The sequence below is a fragment of the Nannobrachium achirus genome (assembly GCF_963921795.1).
Source record: "Nannobrachium achirus genome assembly, chromosome: 7".
Taxonomy (NCBI): domain Eukaryota; kingdom Metazoa; phylum Chordata; class Actinopteri; order Myctophiformes; family Myctophidae; genus Nannobrachium; species Nannobrachium achirus.
The window spans coordinates 65,927,184-65,950,209 of record NC_137816.1 but is presented as its reverse complement, the minus strand read 5'-3'; the positions used below and the strand labels follow the sequence as shown (position 1 = coordinate 65,950,209).

Sequence of the window (23,026 nt, the reverse complement as noted above, 5' to 3'; positions counted from 1 at the left end):
CGGACCCCCATCTCAAAATATGTTGTTCCAGGGACCACCCAGAAGCAAATATTTGAGTTACAAATGTTCGCTTTTAAAAAGATACATTCAAAGAAAAAGAAAATCTACAAGCCTGCAGTGTGTGAGCTGTGAGCTTGTAGATCTGCTACTTTTCAATAGTTAAAGCATTAAATAAGCATTAAATTGCGTCACAGAAACTACTTTGGGAACCACTGGTGTAAGACACCGAAAACTTCACGTGTTTCAACTGGTATGAGGGTAAGTAGATGGTTAGAACTATTCAGAGTTACGCAGCACACCAAATGTAAAATATTTCACAACATAAGATTTAACCCATTTAGAACGGGTACACATTATTGTGTATTATTATTTTATGCTTTAACTATTGAAAAATAGCAGATCTACAAGCTCACAGTGCAGCACCGAGTGCTGCGCTGCGAGCTTGTAGATCTGCTATTTTTGAAAAATTGTGAAAATTAGAATTTTGCCCCGATTCTATAAGTGTCTTTTGAATCGTAAGATTTTTTTGAAAAAACTATGTTTCTATGTCAGCAATCTGGCCAGCCATCGTCAAAGAAAAGGTCCTTTTCACTCAACTGGAGCTCAGTTAGTCTGTTCTTGAGAGACTACTGTGTCAGTGGTTCTCAAACTTTTTCATGTGAAGGACCCCCAAAATAATATGTATTTGGCCACGGACCCCCCATCTCAAAATATTTTGTTCCCGGGACCCCCCAGAAGCAGAATTTGAGTTACAAACGTTCGCTTTGAAAATACATATATTCAAAGATTTGCACACATTTTTACGACTTTTTTTTCAAAAATAGCAGATCTACAAGCTTGCAGCGCGGCACTCGGTGCAGCGCTGTGAGCTTGTATATCTGCTATTTTTCACAGGTTAAAGCATTCAATAATTCTATGCCTAAATTCAAGTACATCTTGTGGGAAGCTGGAGTCTATCTCCTCCTGCAGTGTGTGCTGTGCATCAGGGTTGGTGGCCAGGTTGTAGAAGATGAAGCTCAGCGTGGTACTGGTGGTCTCGTAGCCACCGAAGATGAACAGGAAGGACTGGGAGAGGATCTCTGGTTCAGTCAGTCCTGTGGCAGAGTAACAAACACAAATCAAACCTCGGTTCGAAGTGGAGCAGTGAATCTGAGCAGCTATACTCTGTTTTTTTTATCCCACGATTTTGCAACCCATTTTCACCCAGTAGTGCCAATTGCCTATGTAATCCTGGGCTCTGCTCTCCCTCTGCCGCGCCTGGGGAAACAACGGACTGACCTCATGCTTCCTTCAGTGCATGAGTAGTCCAAGTTGTTTCTTTTCACCTGACAGTGGGGATTTCCCCGGGATGGACGTAGCGCGTGGAAGGAACACGTTATTCCAACCAGTTCCTTTCCCCTCCATCAAGCGCCCCGGCTGGCCAGGGGGAGGCATTATTGAGACCAGGATTACTGCCATGTTTTTGTGAGGGTATCAACCCTAGGAGACACGGGGAGAACATGCAAACTCCACACAGAAAGGCCCTATCGCCAACCCCACCTAGGGTGTGGGGGCTGATGACGCGGAGGGAGAAACACGCCCCCAGCACCCACAACGTCCCCCGGCGGGAATCGAACCCAGGACCTTCTAGCTGTGAGGCGAAGCGCTAACCACTGTGCCACAGTGCCCCCATAAGCAGCTATACTCTGTGTGTGTGTGTGTGTGTGTGTGTGTGTGTGTGTGTGTGTGTGTGTGTGTGTGTGTGTGTGTGTGTGTGTGTGTGTGTGTGTGTGCGAGTGCGTCTAGTCTGCACAACAGTGCCCTTCTCAATCCGTTCCTGTCTGTCAGTAGTTTACAGTACAGTACTGGTGTGGCTAGGCTGCACAACAGTGACCTCTTCTGGTCACCCATTGTCATCGCAGCTATTTATGCTGTACAGGACAGGGAGACACACAAAGCTATCCATAGGGAGCGCTGTTCCACCGCTCCAAAAAGCATGACTGACACACGCACGCGCACACACACACACAGACACATTTGTACACTCTCAGGGCGGCTTGCACCAACACGGTTTAAGCCTTAAACTGGTTTAAATCAAGGTTTATCTTTTAATCAGCTTGCACCAAACCTTAAATCTAGTTTTCTTAATCAGGTTTAGTTTTAAACCATCCTTTTAATCTTGGTTTGAATTTTCACTGTAAACCTGGATTACTGTTAATCCTGTTGCACCACTACTTTAAACTTTGATTTAAACATCAGTAAGGGATTAATTTTAAACCTGCTGTAGAGGTGGTTTAAATGCAAACATGCCATTGACATGAATGGGGGTCCCCCTCCTGTGAGGGAAACCCCACAGCAGGTAAACTGCAGACAGCGTTTCACAGCTGAAAACAAACATCTCATCACATCCTTGTAGTACTGTACATCGGCTATTTTAAATGAGCGAACATTTAAATATTTACAGGGACATACAGACATTTGTCATGGAAGCGTGTGGACTTCCCAAGCAACATGGAGACGTTTTAATTTTTGAAATCGCTTCATAATCGACTCAAATGTGAATGTGATCAAAACTGTGGTCTTTTCTTGCTTCTAGCCGTGCATCGCATCGCCGCGCCGCACTGTAGCGTCCGAGCGTCACCGTCGTATGACGGGGAGCGTTATATTTTTGTTTTGTTTTGTTTTGGCTGCAGGCGCTCTTCTTAACACAGGCCTGCCCACATTCTCCTAGAAATGAATAAAAGAGTAACGTTAATGATATTAGGCTCAAGAGAATAGCATGTTCCAGTTTGTTTATATCGAAATCCAAGATGGAGGACATTTAAACCATGACTTAATCACAGTTTATGGTTTTAATCACAGGTTAAGGGTTTAATCACAGATTTGTTAAGCAATGCTTAAATTTAAGTGGTGCAACGCACCTCGATTTAAAATAAAACCTAGATCAACAAACCCTTGATTAAACCTAAACTAAGATTTATTTAATCCCTCTATGAGTTACACACCCGTAAGGGGCCATTTGGAACCCCTTCAAGGAACCATGAGGGTATCTGGACTAGAGCCCGACCGATATATCGGTCGTTTTTGGACCTCAATGTCGGTATCGGACATCGGTCATTATCTCTCCGATGTATCGGTCGTTTTTATAAGTAATATTAGACCACCATTTGATGACATTTAGCCACTCAGACCACATGTCGTTGCTCGTAAGGATCCATTGGGTTTCATTTTACACTCATGAGTTAAAAATATTATAAAGGGTCCATTTGGTTACCAAATCTCCATCATTTTGCTGGGGACCACCTGGAAACCCCTCAAGGACCACTGGTGGCCCCCAGACCATTGGTAAAAAAAAAAACGGAAAAAAGATTTTGAAGGTAAGATGTTTTCGAAATTTAGGCTATTTATTATTATTTTATATTATTACAAAATATCGGTTAAACATCGGCAATCGGTGGTGTAGCACTCAACATCGGCATCGGTCAAAAGATATGGCATCGGTCGGGCTCTAGTTGTATGTCTCAACATTCCTGCCACTCTCAACAATATCATGTTTTGTAGATTTTCTTTATTAGACAATAATTTTTCCAGAGCTTTTTTTAATCTCTAATAAAAACTAAACTAAAACTAAGCATTTTCAAAAAATAAAAACGAAACGAAACTAGCAACCTCACTTTAAAAACGAATTAAAACTAAACTGTAATTGAAAACAAAACCTCAAAACTAATAAAAATAAAAACTAATGGAAAAATCCAAAACTATTATAACCTTGCTCCACCACCAAACTCTAACCCAGGGTTCCCCAAAAGGCGGCCCGCGGGGGGCTACTGTCTGGCCCCCACCAACCCCAGTAATAATGGTGGTATAAGAGCAGCAACAACACTAGTGTTTCGTCGTTGTCGGGTGGAAACCTTGTATCTCCAAATTTGTATGTTCTTTCGCAAAGTAAAGCCCTGCTTCATCATACAAGGCTGTTGCACAAAAGTAGTGAAAACAGCAGATCTACAAGCACACAAGATCGGCTGTTTTCACTAGTTTAAATCATTTTTAAAATGATAAAGTACCTTTTCTTGGATGATCATTCTCTAGTGCCGTCTCTGGTATCTCATTCTGAATCATCAGCTGTAGGAAGTCTCGACTCTGGACAACAAATACAATGTAAAACAAAAAAAGGTGTGTAGCTCTTAATTGCTATACGATTATCTTTTTCACTTTACACGGTCTATAAAAGAGAAAACTACCAAAACACTGTTTATTGCAAGTTAAATGTTTTGATCACGCCCTGGACCTTAACCTGATGGAAGATGACGTGATGGAAATGTATTGTAAACATTACGAGTGGAACAGTGGTGTGGTCAGGTGGGGGTCCCTAAGTGTCACCTGCATGGTAGTTAGTTACTGTACACCACTGGAGCGGACATTAAGCCCCTTTTCCACTGCAGTTTTAGCACCACACCACACCACACCTCACCACACCACACCACACCACACCTCACCACACCACACCACACCACACCACACCACACCACACTACACTACACTACACTACACTACACTACACTACACTACACCACACCACACCACACTACACCACACCACACCTCACCACACCACACCACACCACACCACACTACACCACACCACACCACACCGCACCACATAAAAATATCTACATTTTCCATTACACAAAAGTACCCCTATCGGTAAGAAACAAATTGACCCTTTTAACTGTGATTATAATACATAATACATTTGTATTACAACTATCCTAATTATAATGCACTATAATGGATTATAACTGTGATTATAATACATTGTAAAGTATTAATGTATTACTATCAGTGTTGGGCAATATTACTTAGGAGAGTAATCGTTACATATTACTTATTACTCCTTGGAAAAAGTAATAATATTATATTACTTATTACTTGGAATCAAGAGTAATATATAATATATTAAGTTATATTACTTTTTGTTTTTTTTACCCCGCAAAAGAAAAGAGATGTAGGGTAAAATGACACAATCTGTTTAGCCAGCTCCTTTTAGAAAATAATCCAATTTATTGGAAAAATAAGTCTCCAATCAGCCAAACAAGCTTTATTTGACAGCTGTGATCAGTGCATTTACCAGACATTTAAAACTGTCAGTAATTTTGATCCTAGGCTCTGTATGGTCTTTAACTCAGAATAAAGGATATAGGCCTAATCAGAAAGCAGCCTACTTTATTAGGAGTATCTGTAAATTGAAAAACAATCCAGCACCACGGAGATGAAGAGAAACTACTTCTCCCTGTGTGTCGTTGTGTGTAAATGAGAAGAGGGGCTCACTGACCGTCTCTCTCTCTCTCTCTCTCTCTCTCTTCAGTGTGTGTGTGTGTGTGTGTGTGTGTGTGTGTGTGTGTGTGTGTGTGTGTGTGTGTGTGTGTGTGTGTTGCGCAATCTACGACTCGCTGCGCAACTCTGTGTCAAGTTGACCTAGGCTCTCAGAGAACATCAAAAGAAGTTAACGACCGTCAATTAAGCAGCTGCAAGCGCTGCTCTGAGTGCTCTCCTCTCCGGCCAGAGAGGCACGAGTAACGTTGTAACAAGGTGTTTTTTTGGCGGAGTAAAGCGTTATATATTACCGTTTTTGACAGAGTAATACCTTACACTACTCGTTACTGGATAAAGTAATAATATTACAGTAATATATTATTAGTAATTCGTTACTGCCCAACACTGATTACTATGATAATTATAATACACTATAATAGATTATAATAGAGGTTATAACACAATAGAATCTATTATCATCTCAACACCTATATTGGAGCATTTGGAGGCAATCCTAAACCAGAATGTTTAGCTACATATTCTCACAAACACCTCTCACAAACATAGCCACCACGTCGAACAAACGTGAAAATTTCCCACTGTCCACATTTTAAACATGCCACTCTTTGAACCGCATTTATTTCAATTTATCAAAATTCGCCTTACGCATAGCAGCCACTCCTGACGGAGTGATCCAAAGTTGACCGGCGACGCGATTTACGTCACAAATGGGCGTAAACACAACGCACTCCCAACTGCCTGCTAGCAGAGATGGAGCAGGGGGGGGGGGGGGGGGGGGGGGCAGTTCGAGAGAGCACCATCACGCTGTTCTGCTTCACACCAAACACTACACAGGGACACACACTGCCATTGGAATATGATAGGAATAGCGTGTTTTAAACCTTCTACTTTACCCTTTCTGCAATGACAACCTTAAAGATGCAGCTTACAGCAGAAAAATGACTTATTTAAGCCACGCGTGTGTCAGTTCTCCATGTTCTCAACAAAACATTGCTTCCCTCCATAAAGAGTAGATTATGCATGCGATGTTTGACCAGACACGCGTGTGTGTTTGTGTAGTCCGTTAACAAGCATGGTATGTTGGTAGCGATACTTTTGTACTTTTACTTGATACCTAACGTTGGGAAGTGTTACCGAATAGAGAGAGAGAGAGAGAAAGAGAGCGCGAGAGAGAGAATCGTATTTCAGAGAGAGAGAGTTCAACTTCTGACGTAATTCTGGAGAGCAGATCTGCAAGCTCACAACGCCTCGCGCAAGACGCACATCGAGATGTTATCTGCGTGAAGATCAGCTGATGTGTGTTTGTCTCCCGTTCTGTCCAAGCAAGAGAGTGAAAGTTTTTTTTTCTCTCTCTCTTTTTTTTTCAAGCCGCTGCCTGCTGTGAGTGCCGTGCTGTCAACATAAAACGAGCTGTAAATCCTCTGTGTTGCTAAAGCTCCCCTATAAATCACATGTTTGTGCAAGAAAGAAAAGATTGTAAATCTGTTGATCCAAATGAAGACTGAGACTGTACAGCAGCAGTAGGCTGCGCTGTAAAACAATAGGGTGAAGTCAGGTAAATTGGGACACTTTTTGGAAGCGCAAAGTATAGGGTGAAGCAGGGCCGTGCAGCCCATACAGGCAAAATAGGCAGCCGCCTGGGGCCCCCTCACAGCCTGGGGGCCTCATGAGATTATTATTATTATTTTATTTTTTAACCAACATGGCCATCAGGGGGCCCCAGTTGAGCACTCAACTGTGAGACAGAGAACAGTTGAAGTGAGGGTGAGGGTTAACATTAGCTCATTAGAATCTGAAAAGAAGTCAGGTAATTTGGTCCGCTTTTTGGTAATTGGCCTAGGAAACTAAGAAAAAGCAATGTGTGATACTGAATTTGTTTTTATGATTAATAAGGACTGTTGTCAACATGTTTAAGTTAAATTTATGTAATAAAATAAATTCGTTTTGATCCTACAGCTTTTGAAACAGCTGTCACACATTTTCTTGATTAGCAGTTTTCAGGTAATTTGGGCTACCAGATCAGCTGAAATGACGGGCACTGTTACGATGTTAATATTATGGGCTCATTGGGCTGTATGCAGACAAATACATTTACTGCACCCATCATTTAGCTTGTCAGAGTGGTCGTTGGAGCGCCTCAGTGCTGCTGCAGAAGTCACGTGCAACTTCTTCCAGAGAGATTGATTGATTGATTGATTGCATAGGAAATAAATGAGTCAACTGTAACTCCATCAGGTGCTTTTGTTTTACATGCTGCTAGGAATACACCATGGAACAGTGGTTCTGTTCATATCAGGAACCCTCAAATTTTTTCTAACACATTTTTGGACACTGTTCCTACACATTTTGCCCAGTAGCTAGATAGATACATACATAGATAGACAGACAGACACATAGATACATAGATATAGAACTCTGGCGGTGTGGTTCACTTCAAAATCTACATTAGTGGCATTTACCTGTCGCTCTTGCGCATTAACATCATACCTTATTTTAACACACCAAGCCAACACAGAGCAAGCTTTCCTGTACCTGAGGGGTTTGAATAGTAATAAAGTAAATGTCATGTTTTCAAAATGCATAACTTAGAGGGGAGATTCATAATAATTACGGTCAGCCTCATGGTGGTGCTATAACAGCCCACTTCACATTTTGCCCTATAACTCTTTAACACCTTCTAAGCCACGGGGAGCCCCTTAATGTTAAAACCGTACTATATCGCACATCCCCCCAGGGACTCTCAGCCACGTCGTACATTCCCGGACTTTGTCTTTAAAACCGGAATAAAAGCTTTTGATCCGAAAATCGGCGATCGTCTAACCTTCCCTAGTCACCACTCGTGCACTGATAGCTCATGCAGACCGTGCATGAAGCAGAGGTGACGTCAGCGCCTCTCCTTCTCCAAGGCTACTCCCAGCCATCCGTTTGCTGTCTGCACACTCGAGCTCCTACAGCAGCCATGCTTGGGGCTATGCTAGCGAAACTTTTCAGTTCTGTTCTTCAGTCACACATGGACTATTTGCGGGGACATTTACGTGAAAGGATCGCGCACGCGAAACGCACGGGGACATCGACGATCGGCCAAAACCCCCATTCTATCCCAACGGAAATCGAGAAAATCATGGTGAGTTACTGGCCTGGGGAAAAAAAAAAAGAAAAAACAGCGGCGCTGTTCAAGATGGAGGGGCTGCGGGGTCATGTTTATAAACATAATATTATGTCTCAGATCACAATACAATAATAGAAATGTCACGGCTAATCTACCAACCACCATTCTATTTCGGACGTCAAGGTGTTAACCATAGGTCGGAAAATCAAAATGTATTTTCCCCAGGATTCCTTGGGTCATGACACATGTCCCCACATAGGCCACACCCATTTGCATCAGGATAGATTTTCCGCCATTTTACATTTTCTTCAAAACACACTTTTTGCTCCTTTTCGACATATTTCCTCCAAATCTCACCAAAATCGGTACACATGTTCTCTGGACCCATGCAATAAACATATTCAAGCGACAATTTTCAAAGTCCATATTGTTCCTGTAATATGCTTCCAAAGTTAGTGGGAGGGGCCTATTTATCAGAAAAGGCCAAAAATCACAAACAAAACATCCAGTCAAGACTAAATTCGAATCACATGTCAAGGGTTGTATGCTCAACGAATTCCCAGAAGCAGGGCGTGCCACAAATGCACAAAATGCAACCGTTTCATGCCAAAACATGATTTTTGGGGGAGCAATCCTCCCAAAATGAAAGTTTGCTTATTTTGCTGACGCAAACATATTTCTCACATAAGCATATACTATACACTGTATATGCTTATGTTTCTCCATTAGCATATATGCTTATGTTTCTCTGGCAGTGTGAAAGGACTGACAGATACAGATCTCCATATATGCCCATATCAGTTGGAACACTGCTGCAATTTAGCTGTGAGCGCCCGCAAAGCGGGCGCGATCTCTAGACGTGAGCGGCCCAAAGGGCCGCGAACTTCTAGTGCATTACAACTATATCCTGGTGGTCTAAATGAAAAGCCAGTGAGTGATCAGTCATTATGAGTGTTTGGCCCTGTGTGGCCTAGCTCAGACCTACTCTAGAGTGGATACTTTTTAGTACCCCGTTTAGTACCACTTTCAAACCAGGTCCTTTCTCTACCCAGGTCCTTGTAGTGGAAAACCTCACACAAGTGGGCTGTGTGGTGTGGAGTGGTGTGGTGTGGAGTTGGGCCAGTGGAAAAGGGGCTATAAGCCCCTTTTTTATGTGTACATCTTTATGTGTTTGTGCAGTACCTGGACACTAGAGTGGACGTGCATACAGTGCAAGGTGGAATCTAATCATTTAGAGCAGGGGTTTTCAACAGGCCAAGGACCCCTTAGCTAAGAGGGAGATACAGCAGGGAACCCCCACTACATACAGTATTGTATAAAATTGTGTTGTAGATTTTCATCGATTTCATAGACAGATTCATAGACTTGTTTGACAGCACTGTCATCTGTCCATGTTTGATTCATGTTAAAGGTGTATTCAGTGATAATGAAAGTGGCCGGGGGTCATCTTGTCCCTTACTGGCCTTACAGCGTGGAAATGTTTAGTTTTTTATAGATTTTTTACACCATAATAATGTTCTCATTTTGATCATTAGACCCAATCACTGAATATCGGTAGGCCTACGTCTCCAGCTTCAGGATATGTATGATACTGATTTACTACGAGACTGTGGGATTTTATGAGTTCAGTAGTTTACAATCTAGGCATTTAGCAGACGTTCTTAATTCAGAGCGACTGTGGTTCTCAAAACCTTTATTCTGACCATCATAACTAAACATCATAACATAACTATGGCCATACTCTACCCTGATTGGTCGAGGACTGGCTAGCTACCTCTGAAAACCGAATCTAGCTATGCTCGTAACACGGGCCATGGTGGAAGTCCTTATATGGTCAGCACACATTCTAGTGAGGAGAATGAATGGAAAATGTACCAATTATATTTTTTATTTGAATGAAATACAATCACTGAATATACCTTTAATGTGTTTTTTTCTTCTTCAGACATTTAACTTAAAATTGTCGACCTTTCAATCTGTACTTGGTCCAAACCTATTTGCAGAAATTAGCCGAACAGCCGATTAGTTGATCAGCTACTTTTGGCTAAAGTCCTCCTCAGAATAGGAATGTGAGGGTTCAAATTGTCTCCCCTGTAGTAACTCTGAGGACCCCCTAGGGGTCCCGGACCCCCTGTTGATACCGGTAACTACATTTGGGAGAAAAGGGGGTAAAAATGATTGGCTCGGCTATTCTAAATTACAAATACTAGCTCTTACCCGTTCAAAGATATGAGCTCCGAAATGATGTGCAGTGTGTGGGTTATGGGATGTGCACTGTGCACACAGTATATGAGGGATGGAAAGTAACTTTAACTGGTGCTTGCATGCTAATATGTAGGAGCATCAATGTAAGAAATACCCGTTCCATTTAACAGCTACAGAGATACTGTGTACCGATCTGCATGATTTTTGGACAACATCTGTAACAGGGCCAGAACCCCCCCCCCCCCCGCCCGCCCGCCTGCACACACGCACACACCCCCCCCCCCCCCACCCCACCCCCCCGTGTGTGTGTGTGTGTGTGTGTGGGTTTGTGTGTGATTGTGCATGGCCTGAACAACAGCGCCCCTCCCTTAACATGTGTGGTCACAAAAGGTACTGTAGGCTAAATAGATATAGATACACCATAAAAATGCTAATATACAGTATATGATTTGTGAAAGTGACAAACGGGCTTCACAGTTATGTTAGGTGTGTTCATATGCTAATGGTGATGCGATTTCAGATCAATTGCTCCAGCCACTGAGGAGAAACGCTGTTTCAGACAGACAGACAGACAGACAGACAGACAGACAGACAGACACTCACTCACTCACTCACTCACTCACTCAGACAGACATTCGCAAAATTATAGTATAGATGACACCTGAAGGTCATTGTTTTCATTGCAACTTTTCCTACAACGTACGAGTAAATGAATGAGGCTTACAGAGTTCTCCGTTTGATGCTGGCCTTTGAATCTCTTGATGATGTTCATGCAGAAGTCCACGCTGTCTTTGGGGAACATGGACACACCGAACATCTTGAAGACGTACTTTGAGGAGGGGACGAACACTGAAAGGAGAAAGAGTCATCTTAAAGGGCCTACACCATGCTTTTAAAACTATCATTTTTGTATAAATATATGCTCAAAATTGAGTCTTAGACAGGTTTTAACCCTCAACAAACACTCTGACCATTCTTTTAGTGTGTTCTAGCTCTACTATAATGAGGCTCTCCAGCTGCAATACCAAAACAGCCTCTGTTTGCTCAGGGGCGCATCTAGTGGGGTTTTTCCACCCCTCCCCCCAATGTTTTGAAAAAAAAAAGTTTGAGAAAAAAAAGAAAAGTTTTTTGAAAAAAAAAGTTTTTGAAAAAAAAAAGTTTTTTGAAAAAAAAAAGTTTTTTGAAAAAAAAAAATTTGAAAATTTTTTTTTGAAAAAAGAATTTTTTTTTGGAAAAAAAAAAAAAAATGAAATCTTTTTTTTTTGAAAACATTTTTTTTTTTACTCTGAAAAAAAAAACGGGAATCCGTGTGACGTCACACGGATCAACTCTCAGAACAGCATTGTTCTGAGAACCCGTGGAAAGCTTTTCATCTCTGTCTTCCCAAAACCAGAGAAAGACACAATGGTCAGAAATAGGACTTTGTGAGGATAGAAGGTGCCAGTGGGACCCCAAAAAAAGGTTTTAAAATAGAAAAAGTGAAAATTCATGGTGTAGGTCCTTTAAAGACGTACTTTGAGGAGGGGACGAACACTGAAAGGAGAAAGAATCAGCTTCAGCCTTTGTGCTGTGAGCCTGTGATTGTTGAGGCCATGTATTTAGAGATTCTGTGTGTGAAAGTTCTCAAATATCACACTTTTAAAGAAGTAGTTCACTCAAAAAATGACTTATTTTCTATCAATTACACACCGTATGAAGTCTTGAATTCATGGAGATGGGGTGTCTCACCAAATTCTGGGCCCTGGGTACAAGGATTCGCTCACATTTTGTGCTTTAACTACTGAAAAATAGCAGATATACAAGCTCACAGCACGGCACCGAGTGCCGCGCTGCGAGCTTGTAGATCTGCTATTTTTGAAAAATCTTGACAATTTGTGCGAAGTCTGAATATTTCAAATCCTTCTAAGGTTTTTTGAAAAACCTATGTTTCTATGTCAGTGGTGCTCAAACCTTTTCATGTGAAGGACCCCCAAAATGATAGGTATTTGGCCACGGACCCCCATCTCAAAATATTTAGTTCCAGGGATCCACCAGATGCAAAATTTGTGTGTTCGCTTAAAACATACATATATTCAAAGATTTGCACACATTTTCACAACTTTTCAAAAATAGCAGATCTACAAGCTTACAGCGCGGCACTCTGTGCCGCGCTGTGAGCTTGAGACAGGCCCCTCCACCTTGGGCCCTAGTAACTCAGTCCCACTTTCCCACCCCTTGTGACGCCCCTGTGGGGTCTCCCGTAGGGACTTGTCTCCTCTTGATCGATGACGCAGTCATCAGATTATTGACTTAGGAATGTCTTGAAACATTCAAGGCTTCATAGGGTGTGTAATTGGACTGGCTCCTCGGTCCTTCTCCAGAAATAAAGATCCCTTCAGCCTAATAAATAGCAGATCTACAAGCTCACGAGTGCCGCGCTGTGAGCTTGTATATCTGCTAGTCGTTATCCCTTACTTATTTTCCGGCTACTCAATCAAATTAATAATTTGACTCAAAAACTAAAAACAAAACAAAGTATTTCCTGTGTTGCGCTGGTCCCCCCCCCAGGCGCAACACGGGTCGCCTTGGAAAACAAGTAAGTGCTGATCAAATAGAATCCATTTTCTGTTACTGCATCATCTATTTCTCGCTTAAAATATTTTTTTAAAACATTCTTGAGAGCAACGTTTAGTTGGAAATGACGTTTGCTTACATGGCTGACAGGTTGGATATGGCACTAAATTCACACAGTGCAGCCTGAGTGCTGCAGGTGCTCTGAGTCTTTGATTATGCATCGGTCTTTTATAGAGCAGCGGCCTGTTATCCAGAAATAACGACCGCTGATTTCAGTGATTGACCAATCAGAATCAAGCATTCAACCAAGCCGGGTAATAACTACGGTATGTTTTAACACATGAGTGAACGTCAACAAGGCGGACTAACATACTCATGATGAGAAAGACCACTAATCTCCAGCCTCTGCCAGTGGTCACAACGTTCTTGATATGAGTGATGAGAGGGTCATCTGGGTTCTGGATGGAGTTGGTGTCCACACCGAACGACGCGCTGGTCACAACGTCAAAACTGTAGGGCGCCACGAAGCTGACACATAACAGGGTTTAACCAGATACATAATGTATTATGAGCATGAAAATGTACCCAGTAAGAGCATTATTTTATGCTTTAACAATAAAAAAATAGCAGATATACAAGCAGAGATATGTGATCTTGTAGATCTATTAAAAAAAAAACTTAAAGGGGCACTCCACCACTTTTCAACCTATGTTCATATAATTGGTCCTCACTCAAAAATAGCTTTTTTCTTTTTTCTTTTTCAGAGGAGGGCTGTGGGCAGGTCAGAAACCCATCGTCTTGTGACATCATCGATTGCCAATCCAGCTTATAGAAACTGCAGGCTTTCTATTCCTGAAAAGTTGCAAAAGCCATTGTTCTCGCGATAATAAAAATCTAAATATCTTTTTCAAAAATATTGATTAATATTTTTTTTTTGGAAAATGATGATGTCACAAGACGATGGATTCTGAACTTCCCACAGCTCTCCTAGGAGACTTGGACTGAGTAGAAAAAAATTGTGATATTTTATCATGAACATTAGTGAGGACCGTATATGAAGACAGGTTGAAAAGTGGTGAACTACTCCTTTAAACATTTGTGCAAGTCTTTGAATATTTTGACCCGATTCTATAAATGTCTTCTAAATCCGTGGTTCTCAAACTTTTTCATGTCAAGGACCCCCAAAAATGCATTTGGCCGCGGATCCCTCATCTGAAAATATGATGTTCCAGGGACCCCCCAGAAGCAAATATTTGAGTTACAAATGTTTGCTTTTAAAAAGATACATTCAAAGATTTGCAAAAAGAAATTCACGATTTTTCAAAAATAACAGCTTATATATCTGCAATTATTTTAATAGCTAAAGCATAAAATAATAAATGTTTTAAGTGGTTCGAGGTGTCCTTTTCACAGAACCAACGGCTGTGTTTCGTTGTGAGACATTTTGAGCAGTTTTCAAAATAAAAATGTACATAGTTCTGCTCCTACAGATTATGCTTGAAAACATACTTTTTAATATCAACAGATTCATCCGAATTGCTTTTCCCCAGAGTGTCAACCAGTCTGTCTGCATACTGCTGTACAATAGGGAACACCTTCACCAAAGGAAAAAACAAAACAAACAAACAAGCCATTAGTACAATTGTGTGCAGTGGCGGAAAGTAACTCAGGGCTCGTACACACTGCACGACCTTTTGCGCCGATTATGCTGTCGTCGACATAGCGGCACACAGAATTCCTCTAGTGGCATGAAACGGCTCCATTCCCATTGAATTACATTGGCGGAATGGGGAATCCACTCTCATAGCTAGTTTGGTGTGGCTGTATTTCTACATTGCAGTATTATATATTGATACTTTTACTTAGCCTAAGTAAAAAATGTGAGTACTTTATCCACCACTGATTGTGGGCAGTGTATCAGAACTTGACAATATTTAACGTGAATCCTATCGTTCTATTGTGTGAAAATATGATTAACATTTCCCAGTGCGCAAGAGTTCACTTCTCACTCTCACCACTAAAAATGCACAGCCAAACCTAAATGTGATGCAAGAATTACTGTATGTAGGCTGGGTGGAAAGGTTCCCCTTCAAGATTAGCCAATTTGTGAATGACCATTGACACACATGCCATTTCACTACATACTGTATATCATTACCTTATCATTTCACTACATACTGTATATCATTACCTTATCATTTCACTACATACTGTATATCATTACCTTATCATTTCACTACATACTGTATATCATTACCTTATCATTTCACTACATACTGTATATCATTACCTGCCTCAGCCTTCCACCTGTGAAAGACGGGGATATCGTACTCCGAATTCTCTTCCACCTTTCATCTTTAACTACTGTCATTCCATCCGCCATAGGCCCCATAAAGTCTGCATCCATTTCCTGTGAACGTGAGTGAGGGTTAGTGAACTGCCATTAGACAAATATTTGTCTATGAATGCATCCTATTCTCATGCCACTACTGTGATGGAGAGACAGTAAAGAGGGCATAGAGCAGGGCCCTGTAAATCAGTGGTTCTCAACCTGTGGGTCGGGACCCCCAGGGGGGTCCCCAAATTATTTGGGGGCGTACCCAGATGATGAACTTAATGATTGCTTTCTCACTCAACAGTAAACAAAACAACATAAAGTTTTAGGGATGTGCCGAAAGCAAAATTCTTGGCCGAAACCGAATACCGAATATTGGAAACATTTGGCCGAAAACCGAATAGCCGAATAATACATGTATATCATTTATTTTGTATTACAAATGTTTGCACCATTGCTGTACCTTTGTTGTAAAGCTACCTGATTATGGCAAAAGACATGATTATGGCAAAACCTAACTTAAATAATAATCACCATATGGTTCCATAAAACATTTATTTCTCACTTTTGAATGCACACATATTTATTTTTGTGTAGAATTATTTATTTACTATTGTGTAGTAAATTTGTAATAAAAGACAAATTATGTCTCAAAATATTAACATTCCATATAGTTGAATTATTGTATCATAAAGAAATATCAATGTAATTATTGTTATAAAAAATATATTGAATATCCTATACATTATTCGGTACTATTCGGTAGTATTCGGTCATCAGTATTCGGTAATATTCGGTATTTGGTATTCGGTGCTATTCGGTAATAATTATTCGGCTGTAAAATCAAACCGAACCGAAACCGAATATGCGTTTTTTGGCACTATTCGGCCGAAAATTTTCGGTGCCGAATATTTGGTCACATCTCTATAAAGTTTAAGTGTATAATGACAAATTAAACGTTGGACAAATTGTCAAATATTAGAGGCAGAAATTGTGAAAATAGACGATCTACAGGCTCACAACTGTAATGCTACATGCTCACTGCTGTAAATAACTAATAATAATCCACGGCAACCCTGAATGACATTGTTACATTATAGCATCTGTCGTATTAACGGTACGTATATGTAGATATTTCCCCCAAAGACACAGTATGTCACGTGGAAAACCTTTGAAAAAACGTTGAAACTTGGGAGATACGAGGTTTCTGCCCGACAGTGACGAAATGACACTGTGTGGGGGATGGGACGATATGAAAATGTCATATCACGATTATTGTGACCAAAGAAATCGTGATTTACGATATTATCGCGATAATCAAAAATATCCCCAACATCCATCATCCTGGGGCGGAACATTTGCCAAATAAAATATAATATTTTTTGGCAAAGAGATTTGGTAGAGAGTGAAAAAAAGACTGCATCAAGTACGTATATTGGCAGTCCCCACCAATAGAGGGTTTAACCCATTTAGGCCTGAACACATTATGACGCAATATTTTATGCTTTAAATATTAAAAAATAGCAGATATACAAGCTCACAGCGCGGCACCGAGTGCCGCGCTGCGAGCTTGTAGATCTGCTATTTTTGAAAAATCGTGAAAATTTGAATTTTGACCCGATTCTATAAGTGTCTTTTGAATCCTTCTGAGATTTTTGGAAAAAACCTGTTTCTATGTCAGCAATCTGGCCAGCCGTCGTCAAAGAAAAGGTCCTTTTCACTTAACTGGAGCTCAGTTAGTCTGTTCTTGAGAGACTACTATGTCAGTGGTTCTCAAACCTTTTCATGTGAAGGACCCCCAAAATGATATTTTTTTGGCCACGGACCCCCATCTCAAAATATTGTATCAGGGACCCCCCAGAAGCAAAATTTGAGTTACAAAAGTTCGCTTTGAAAATACATATAGTCAAAGATTTGCACACATTTTCATGACTTTTTCAAAAATAGCAGATCTACAAGCTCGCAGCGCAGCACTCGGTGCCGCGCTGTGAGCTTGTATATCTGCTATTTTTCACTGGTTAAAGCATTCAATAATTCTAGGCCTCTAAATGGGTTAAATGGTACCGGATATGCAGCTGGGCAAATAAAAGGTGAATTGATCCCAGTGCATGACGGAGTGTGTAGCCATCCATCTCACCCTGCGGTTGGTGAAGGCAGAGTAGCATTCCTTCACCATGATGGTTTTGAGCATCTCAGGGTCCGCCACCATCAACACCGGTTTGCGTCCTTCAAATGTCCTGTACACATCATGAACACCACCATATCACATTATCATGAATCCAGTGCTTAAAGGTGATACACCATGAAATTTCACTTTTCCTATTTTAAAACCTTTTTTTGGGGTCCCACTCGCACCTTCTATCCTCACAAAGTCCCATTTCTGACCGTTGTGTCTTTCTCTGGTTTTGAGAAGGTGAAGGTTAAAAGTATCCCACGGGTTCTCAAAACAGGCTGTTCAGATTTGCTGCCGATTGTGACGTCATCTGCCGATTGTGACGTCATCACAAAAAAAAAAAAAAAAATCAAAAAGATTTTTTTTTTCAAAAGAAGATTTTTTTTTTCAAAAAGATTTAAAAAAAAAAAAAAAAAAATTCAAAAAGATTTTTTTTGGGGGGGGTGGGGGGGGGGGGGGGGGGGTGGCGCAGTTCAGGCCAAAGGTGGTACTGCAGCTGAAATGCTCTGAGAGCCATTCAAAAATGAGAGAGGCTCTCTATTCAGGAGTGGTAATTTAGCCTCAAACCTTTTGAAAAACGTTTTTGGGACATAAACAATATGACATAAATACTTTTTAAATGCATGGTGTATCACCTTTAAAGGGATATTCCACTTTCAAAAAAACTTTTGGTCATTTTATCGTCTAATCAGGCTTTTATGAACACCCTGGACAGTTTTTAATTTACTTCATTCAGTATTTAGATATTTGATGTAAATGTTATCAGGCCCTCCAGGCTCAGGGCCTCTCCACATACACACCCATTGTAACTTCAAACTCCATTTTAACCATGATAGATTCATTAAAAACACCCATTATTTATTCTGGTGACTCATACTACCCTCCTAATACGTGAGCAGACCGTGTTTTTTCAATAACTTTTTTCTTTTATTTTTAATAATTATTTGGGAAAATGGAAAAAAATTAAATACAATAATATTTTATAAAAAATAAATGAAAAAAGTTATTGAAAAAACACGGCCTGCTCACGTATTAGGAGGGTAATATGAGTCACCAGAAAAAATAATGAGTGTTTTTAAAGAATCTATCATGGTTAAAATGAAGTTTGAAGTTACAATGGGTGTGTGTGGGGAGAGGCCCTGAGCATGGAGGGCCAGATAACAATTACATAAAATATCTAAATATTGAATGAAGCAAATTCAAAACTGTTCAGGGTGTTCATAAAAGCCTGATTAGACGATAAAATTCGCAAAAGTTTTTTTGAAAGTGGAATATCCATTTAAGACGAAAATATTAAAACGTGCAATCATGCAAACGGACATTGATTTTGGGTGCCTGGCTTTTCTCATCCTTCCTCATCACCAAATAGAAGATGCAGCCTTTTTTCCCTGTCATGTTATTAACCCATTTAGGCCTTATTTTATGCTTAGAAATAGCAGATGTTCAAGCTGCGAGCTTGTAGATCTGCTATTTTTGAAAAATCGTGAAAATGTTTGCAAATCTTTGAATATATATTTTTCATAGCAAATTTTTGTAACTCAAATCTCTGCTTCTTTCTTACTCCAGGCCAAATTCATGTGATTTTGGGGATCCTTGACATGAAAAAGTTTGAGAACCAATGATTTAGAAGACCTTTATAGAAATCGGGTCAATATATCCAAAGACTTTGCACACATTTTATCGATTTTTCTAAACTAGCAGATCTACAAGCTCACAGTGCGGCACTTGGTGAGCTTGTATATCAGCTATTTTTTAATTGCGACCGTCAGGTCCCAAGTCACTATGAATAGCTTCACCGGCTGTCTGTCCGTCTGTCTGTCTGTCTGTCCGTCACGCCACACTTTTGCCCTACTCTTATCTCCGGCACCGTTGCCCGATCCATGCCAAACTTTGCACACATACTCCTTGGATGGCAACTCACAACCTCCACCCCTCATTTATCACATGGCCCTCTTCTAGCGCCACCATCAGGCTGATTTTTGCAAAACACATTTTTGGACACTGCTCCTACAGATTTTGCCCTAAAATCACGCAAAGCAGTACACAGTATCTCTAAAGTCAACATGGATCTGTCCCATTTCCCAAATTCCCTCCTGATTGGCTACGATTGCCTTCTAAAGTTATCTCCCGATTAGGGAGTCTTACTGGTAGTTAAACCATAAAATAATGGTTAAAGTCATTCAAATCTAAAGTGACGCAGATTTGTGGTTAAAGTGGCATCATGAATAATTGGATTGGATTAAACTTACCCCCACACATTCCCATACTTGCTGTAGCAGTCGCTGTCAAACCCCACAAAGCCCTGCAACATGTCAGGAAGGATATTATGGAGTAATTAAGGGTTAGACAGAGGATGCAGACACGTCTTGTCAAGAAAGACAAAGTAACCAAAACATTTGAACACAGGTGATAGCATATAGTAGCTTACTACAGGTGACAATCAAAACAAAGTAAGAGTTCCAAACAGAATAGCCTACTAATTGTCTTTTGTGTTCATTGCATGGACTTGATCATAATGGTGATATTCTTATTCTTATTGTTAAAAGTGCCATTTGAAACATTTTGATCCTTTAGTAATTGACCTACAGTAACTGTAAAGGTTCCATTAGCATTATGTAACCTAACCTGATAGACGTAGGGCAAAGTCACCCAAGTTCACCTTTAAAAGGACATTTACTGCCCTCTATAAGATATGGAACTCCCGTCACAAGTTCATGTGTGGTCCAGCTCTATGGAATGTGAAATGCACGAAAAATGTTGAAAATATTGCTTTGATGCTGATATTAACCTCTGGAAGTATTACGTTTTTTTTTTTTAGTAGCACATGCATTGCATACATTCAGTTGGTCTGGACCACACATGGATATATGACATCATCAACTTGTGACAGCAGTTGTGGGGGCAGTGGCTCAAACATAAGGATCCCAGTTCGATCCCAGGCTCCCCTGAGCAAGACACTGATCCCATAGTTGCTCACAATGTGCAGGTCGGTGCCTTGCATGGTTTCCTCCGCCATCAGTGTTGCTGTTTTTATTATGTTTTGATTGAATTGAGTAAAACACAAACAATTTCTAAAATACAGAAATAATTTAAGTTATTATTAGGGAAATTATAGTGTATTAAGGCATATAAGACTGTGTATTAAGACGTCACAACTGCAACTCAACCCTCCCCGACCTATTTAGACTACTGTAAAAAACAAACAAATTATCAGTCAGCACTGGTGCTTGAATTGGATGGATGGAGAGATCACTTACCCTTTTTCCAAAGTTGTATCCCAAAGTTCCCATGAAAGGCAGGGGCCTGGGTCCTGGAATTCCCAGCTTTTTGAAGAAGCCATATGGCCAAAGACTATATCTAGATGATACAAAGGGGGAAGGGGGGTGTTACCCATTCCATCATTATTGTAGCACATGTTGCGCAATCAGCAGCTGCATCATCATTCATAATGTGATTGCGCAACATCATAGCATCTGAAAGCTACTCTTATACCATTTCACTTCACAAGTTCCCAAATGTTGTGGTGTGGTTATAAGGGCATGCGTGTTTTGTAAACGAAATCAGAATCTACAAAGTAACTATATAACCCTGAACTAGCCATAAATTATAACGCTTGTAAAGCACTTTTATTTTGAAGACGGTTTCACTCTACATACAATCGTTATAACGGTGAGAGGGGTATAGGACCATCGGCGAGGCCGTTTGTCTCCGGCCCTTACTGCTCCAAACATGCACATTTGCAAAATATAAGGTGCTCACCGCATTGCCCAGAGTGTTTTCTATCTATTCGGAACCTCCTAGGGATGCGACAGTCCATATCTTTAATAAAGAAGTATTTTACTCAAGCTTGTCAAGGCTTGTTGCGCTCATTTGGGGAAATAGAGAAATGCACTGAGATTCCGAGACATGCTTGAGTTACTCAAGCATGTCTGGGCTTGTTGCGCTCATTTGGGGAAATAGAGAAATGCACTGAGATTCCGAGACAAGCTTGAGTAAAACACTTCTTTATAAATGAAATGAAAAATATGGACTGTCACATCCCGAGGAGGTTCGGAATAGTTAGAACCCACAAGAAGGGAAGCACCTTATATTTTTCATTTGTACATGTTTGAATCAAACGGGCTCACCAGTGGTTGAAAGTATTGTTTTTCAACTTGTTTGTTTGTTTTTCAACTTTCAACTTTCAACTTTCAACCAGTGGTCCTCCCCCTCTCCTCGTTATAAAGCTTGTAGAGTGAAAACGTCTACAAAATAAGTCCTCTATACAAGCATTATAATTTATGGCTAGCCCTGAACCATGACTGTCATATCATGACAGACCACCGTCACGTGATCCATGGCTACAATGTAACTGGTAACTAAAATTGTAGTGGAGTAAAAGTGTTTTCCTCAGAGATATGTAGTGGAGTAGAAGTAAAAGTATTGAACATTTCAATTCTGTAATTAATCATGTCACCCTAACCCTAACCCTAACCCATGACCCACAGTGTTGCGTTACAGACATGTGGTCAAGCTGTGACGGTTCACATACTAAACTGCGACCTACGGTCGCAATCAGACAGTATAATGCTACTTGTTTGTAAATATGTCGGGGGAAAAAAACATGCTTTATATAAACATTCTAGGTTCGTAAAGATGTAGTGTAGCCTATAATTTATTCGAACCCATAATCAAGGAAACGATGCTTGTGGAATGCAGCAAAACAAAAGATGTCAAGTGGAGGCGGAAGAGGAAGGAAATAATAAATAATACTCACAATAACAGCAGAGTGAAACACAGGACTAGCAGTGTCCACGTAGTGGCTGAAAACAACGGCAAGGAAAACATCATCACCATCACGTTAGTTTGTTGTTGTCTCGCCGGTAGCTGTTGTTGCTTCCAACTGTCAATAACTAAACTAACTGAAACACATAAATAACGACGTCATTTACCGGAGATCACCCTGGCGCTGGGAGGAGGGGTCAGTGTAGGGGAGGAGTCAACGTCAGTCTCAAGTTCATTAGCAAGTTCATTATACAGCAGTGTTTCTCAAACTTTAACATTTCAAGGTTAACTCTGACAGTGTACAAATGGAACCCATCTGCACTGTCAGAGTTACAGTCTTGTATGGGTCAATGTAGACCCCCTGAAGGAACCCACAGAGTCCCTGGAAAGGAATCCACTTTGAGAACCACTGATATAAACACCCAACTAAGCACACTCAATGTAAACACACACCTCCAACACATGTACTCAAATGCACCGGCAGGGGGAGCCAACACACCAGTGCAGCTAGCTACTTTACTGGCCGTGGTCGCTGGGCTTTTGATTGATTGAATACTTTATTAGCTGTTCGCATA

General features: G+C 40.7%; 1 protein-coding gene across 2 annotated transcripts in view; it reads right to left on the bottom strand.

Moving 5' to 3' along the window:
* The window catches only part of LOC308288306 (cytochrome P450 3A56-like), a 31,440-nt gene extending 8,816 nt beyond the window's left edge, over window positions 1-22,624 (bottom strand). For both annotated transcript variants that reach the window (XM_080729709.1, XM_080729710.1), the window contains exons 1-10: window positions 22,444-22,624; window positions 20,945-21,044; window positions 19,937-19,989; window positions 17,652-17,751; window positions 15,470-15,589; window positions 14,689-14,774; window positions 13,553-13,707; window positions 11,351-11,475; window positions 4,044-4,119; window positions 934-1,094 (exon numbers count right to left, since the gene is read on the bottom strand). In XM_080729709.1, coding sequence (XP_080585835.1) covers window positions 934-1,094; window positions 4,044-4,119; window positions 11,351-11,475; window positions 13,553-13,707; window positions 14,689-14,774; window positions 15,470-15,589; window positions 17,652-17,751; window positions 19,937-19,989; window positions 20,945-21,044; window positions 22,444-22,523 — 1,056 coding nt within the window. In that variant the 5' untranslated portion in view covers window positions 22,524-22,624. The remainder of the gene's footprint in view (window positions 1-933; window positions 1,095-4,043; window positions 4,120-11,350; window positions 11,476-13,552; window positions 13,708-14,688; window positions 14,775-15,469; window positions 15,590-17,651; window positions 17,752-19,936; window positions 19,990-20,944; window positions 21,045-22,443) is intronic.
* Window positions 22,625-23,026: the final 402 nt, after the last annotated feature.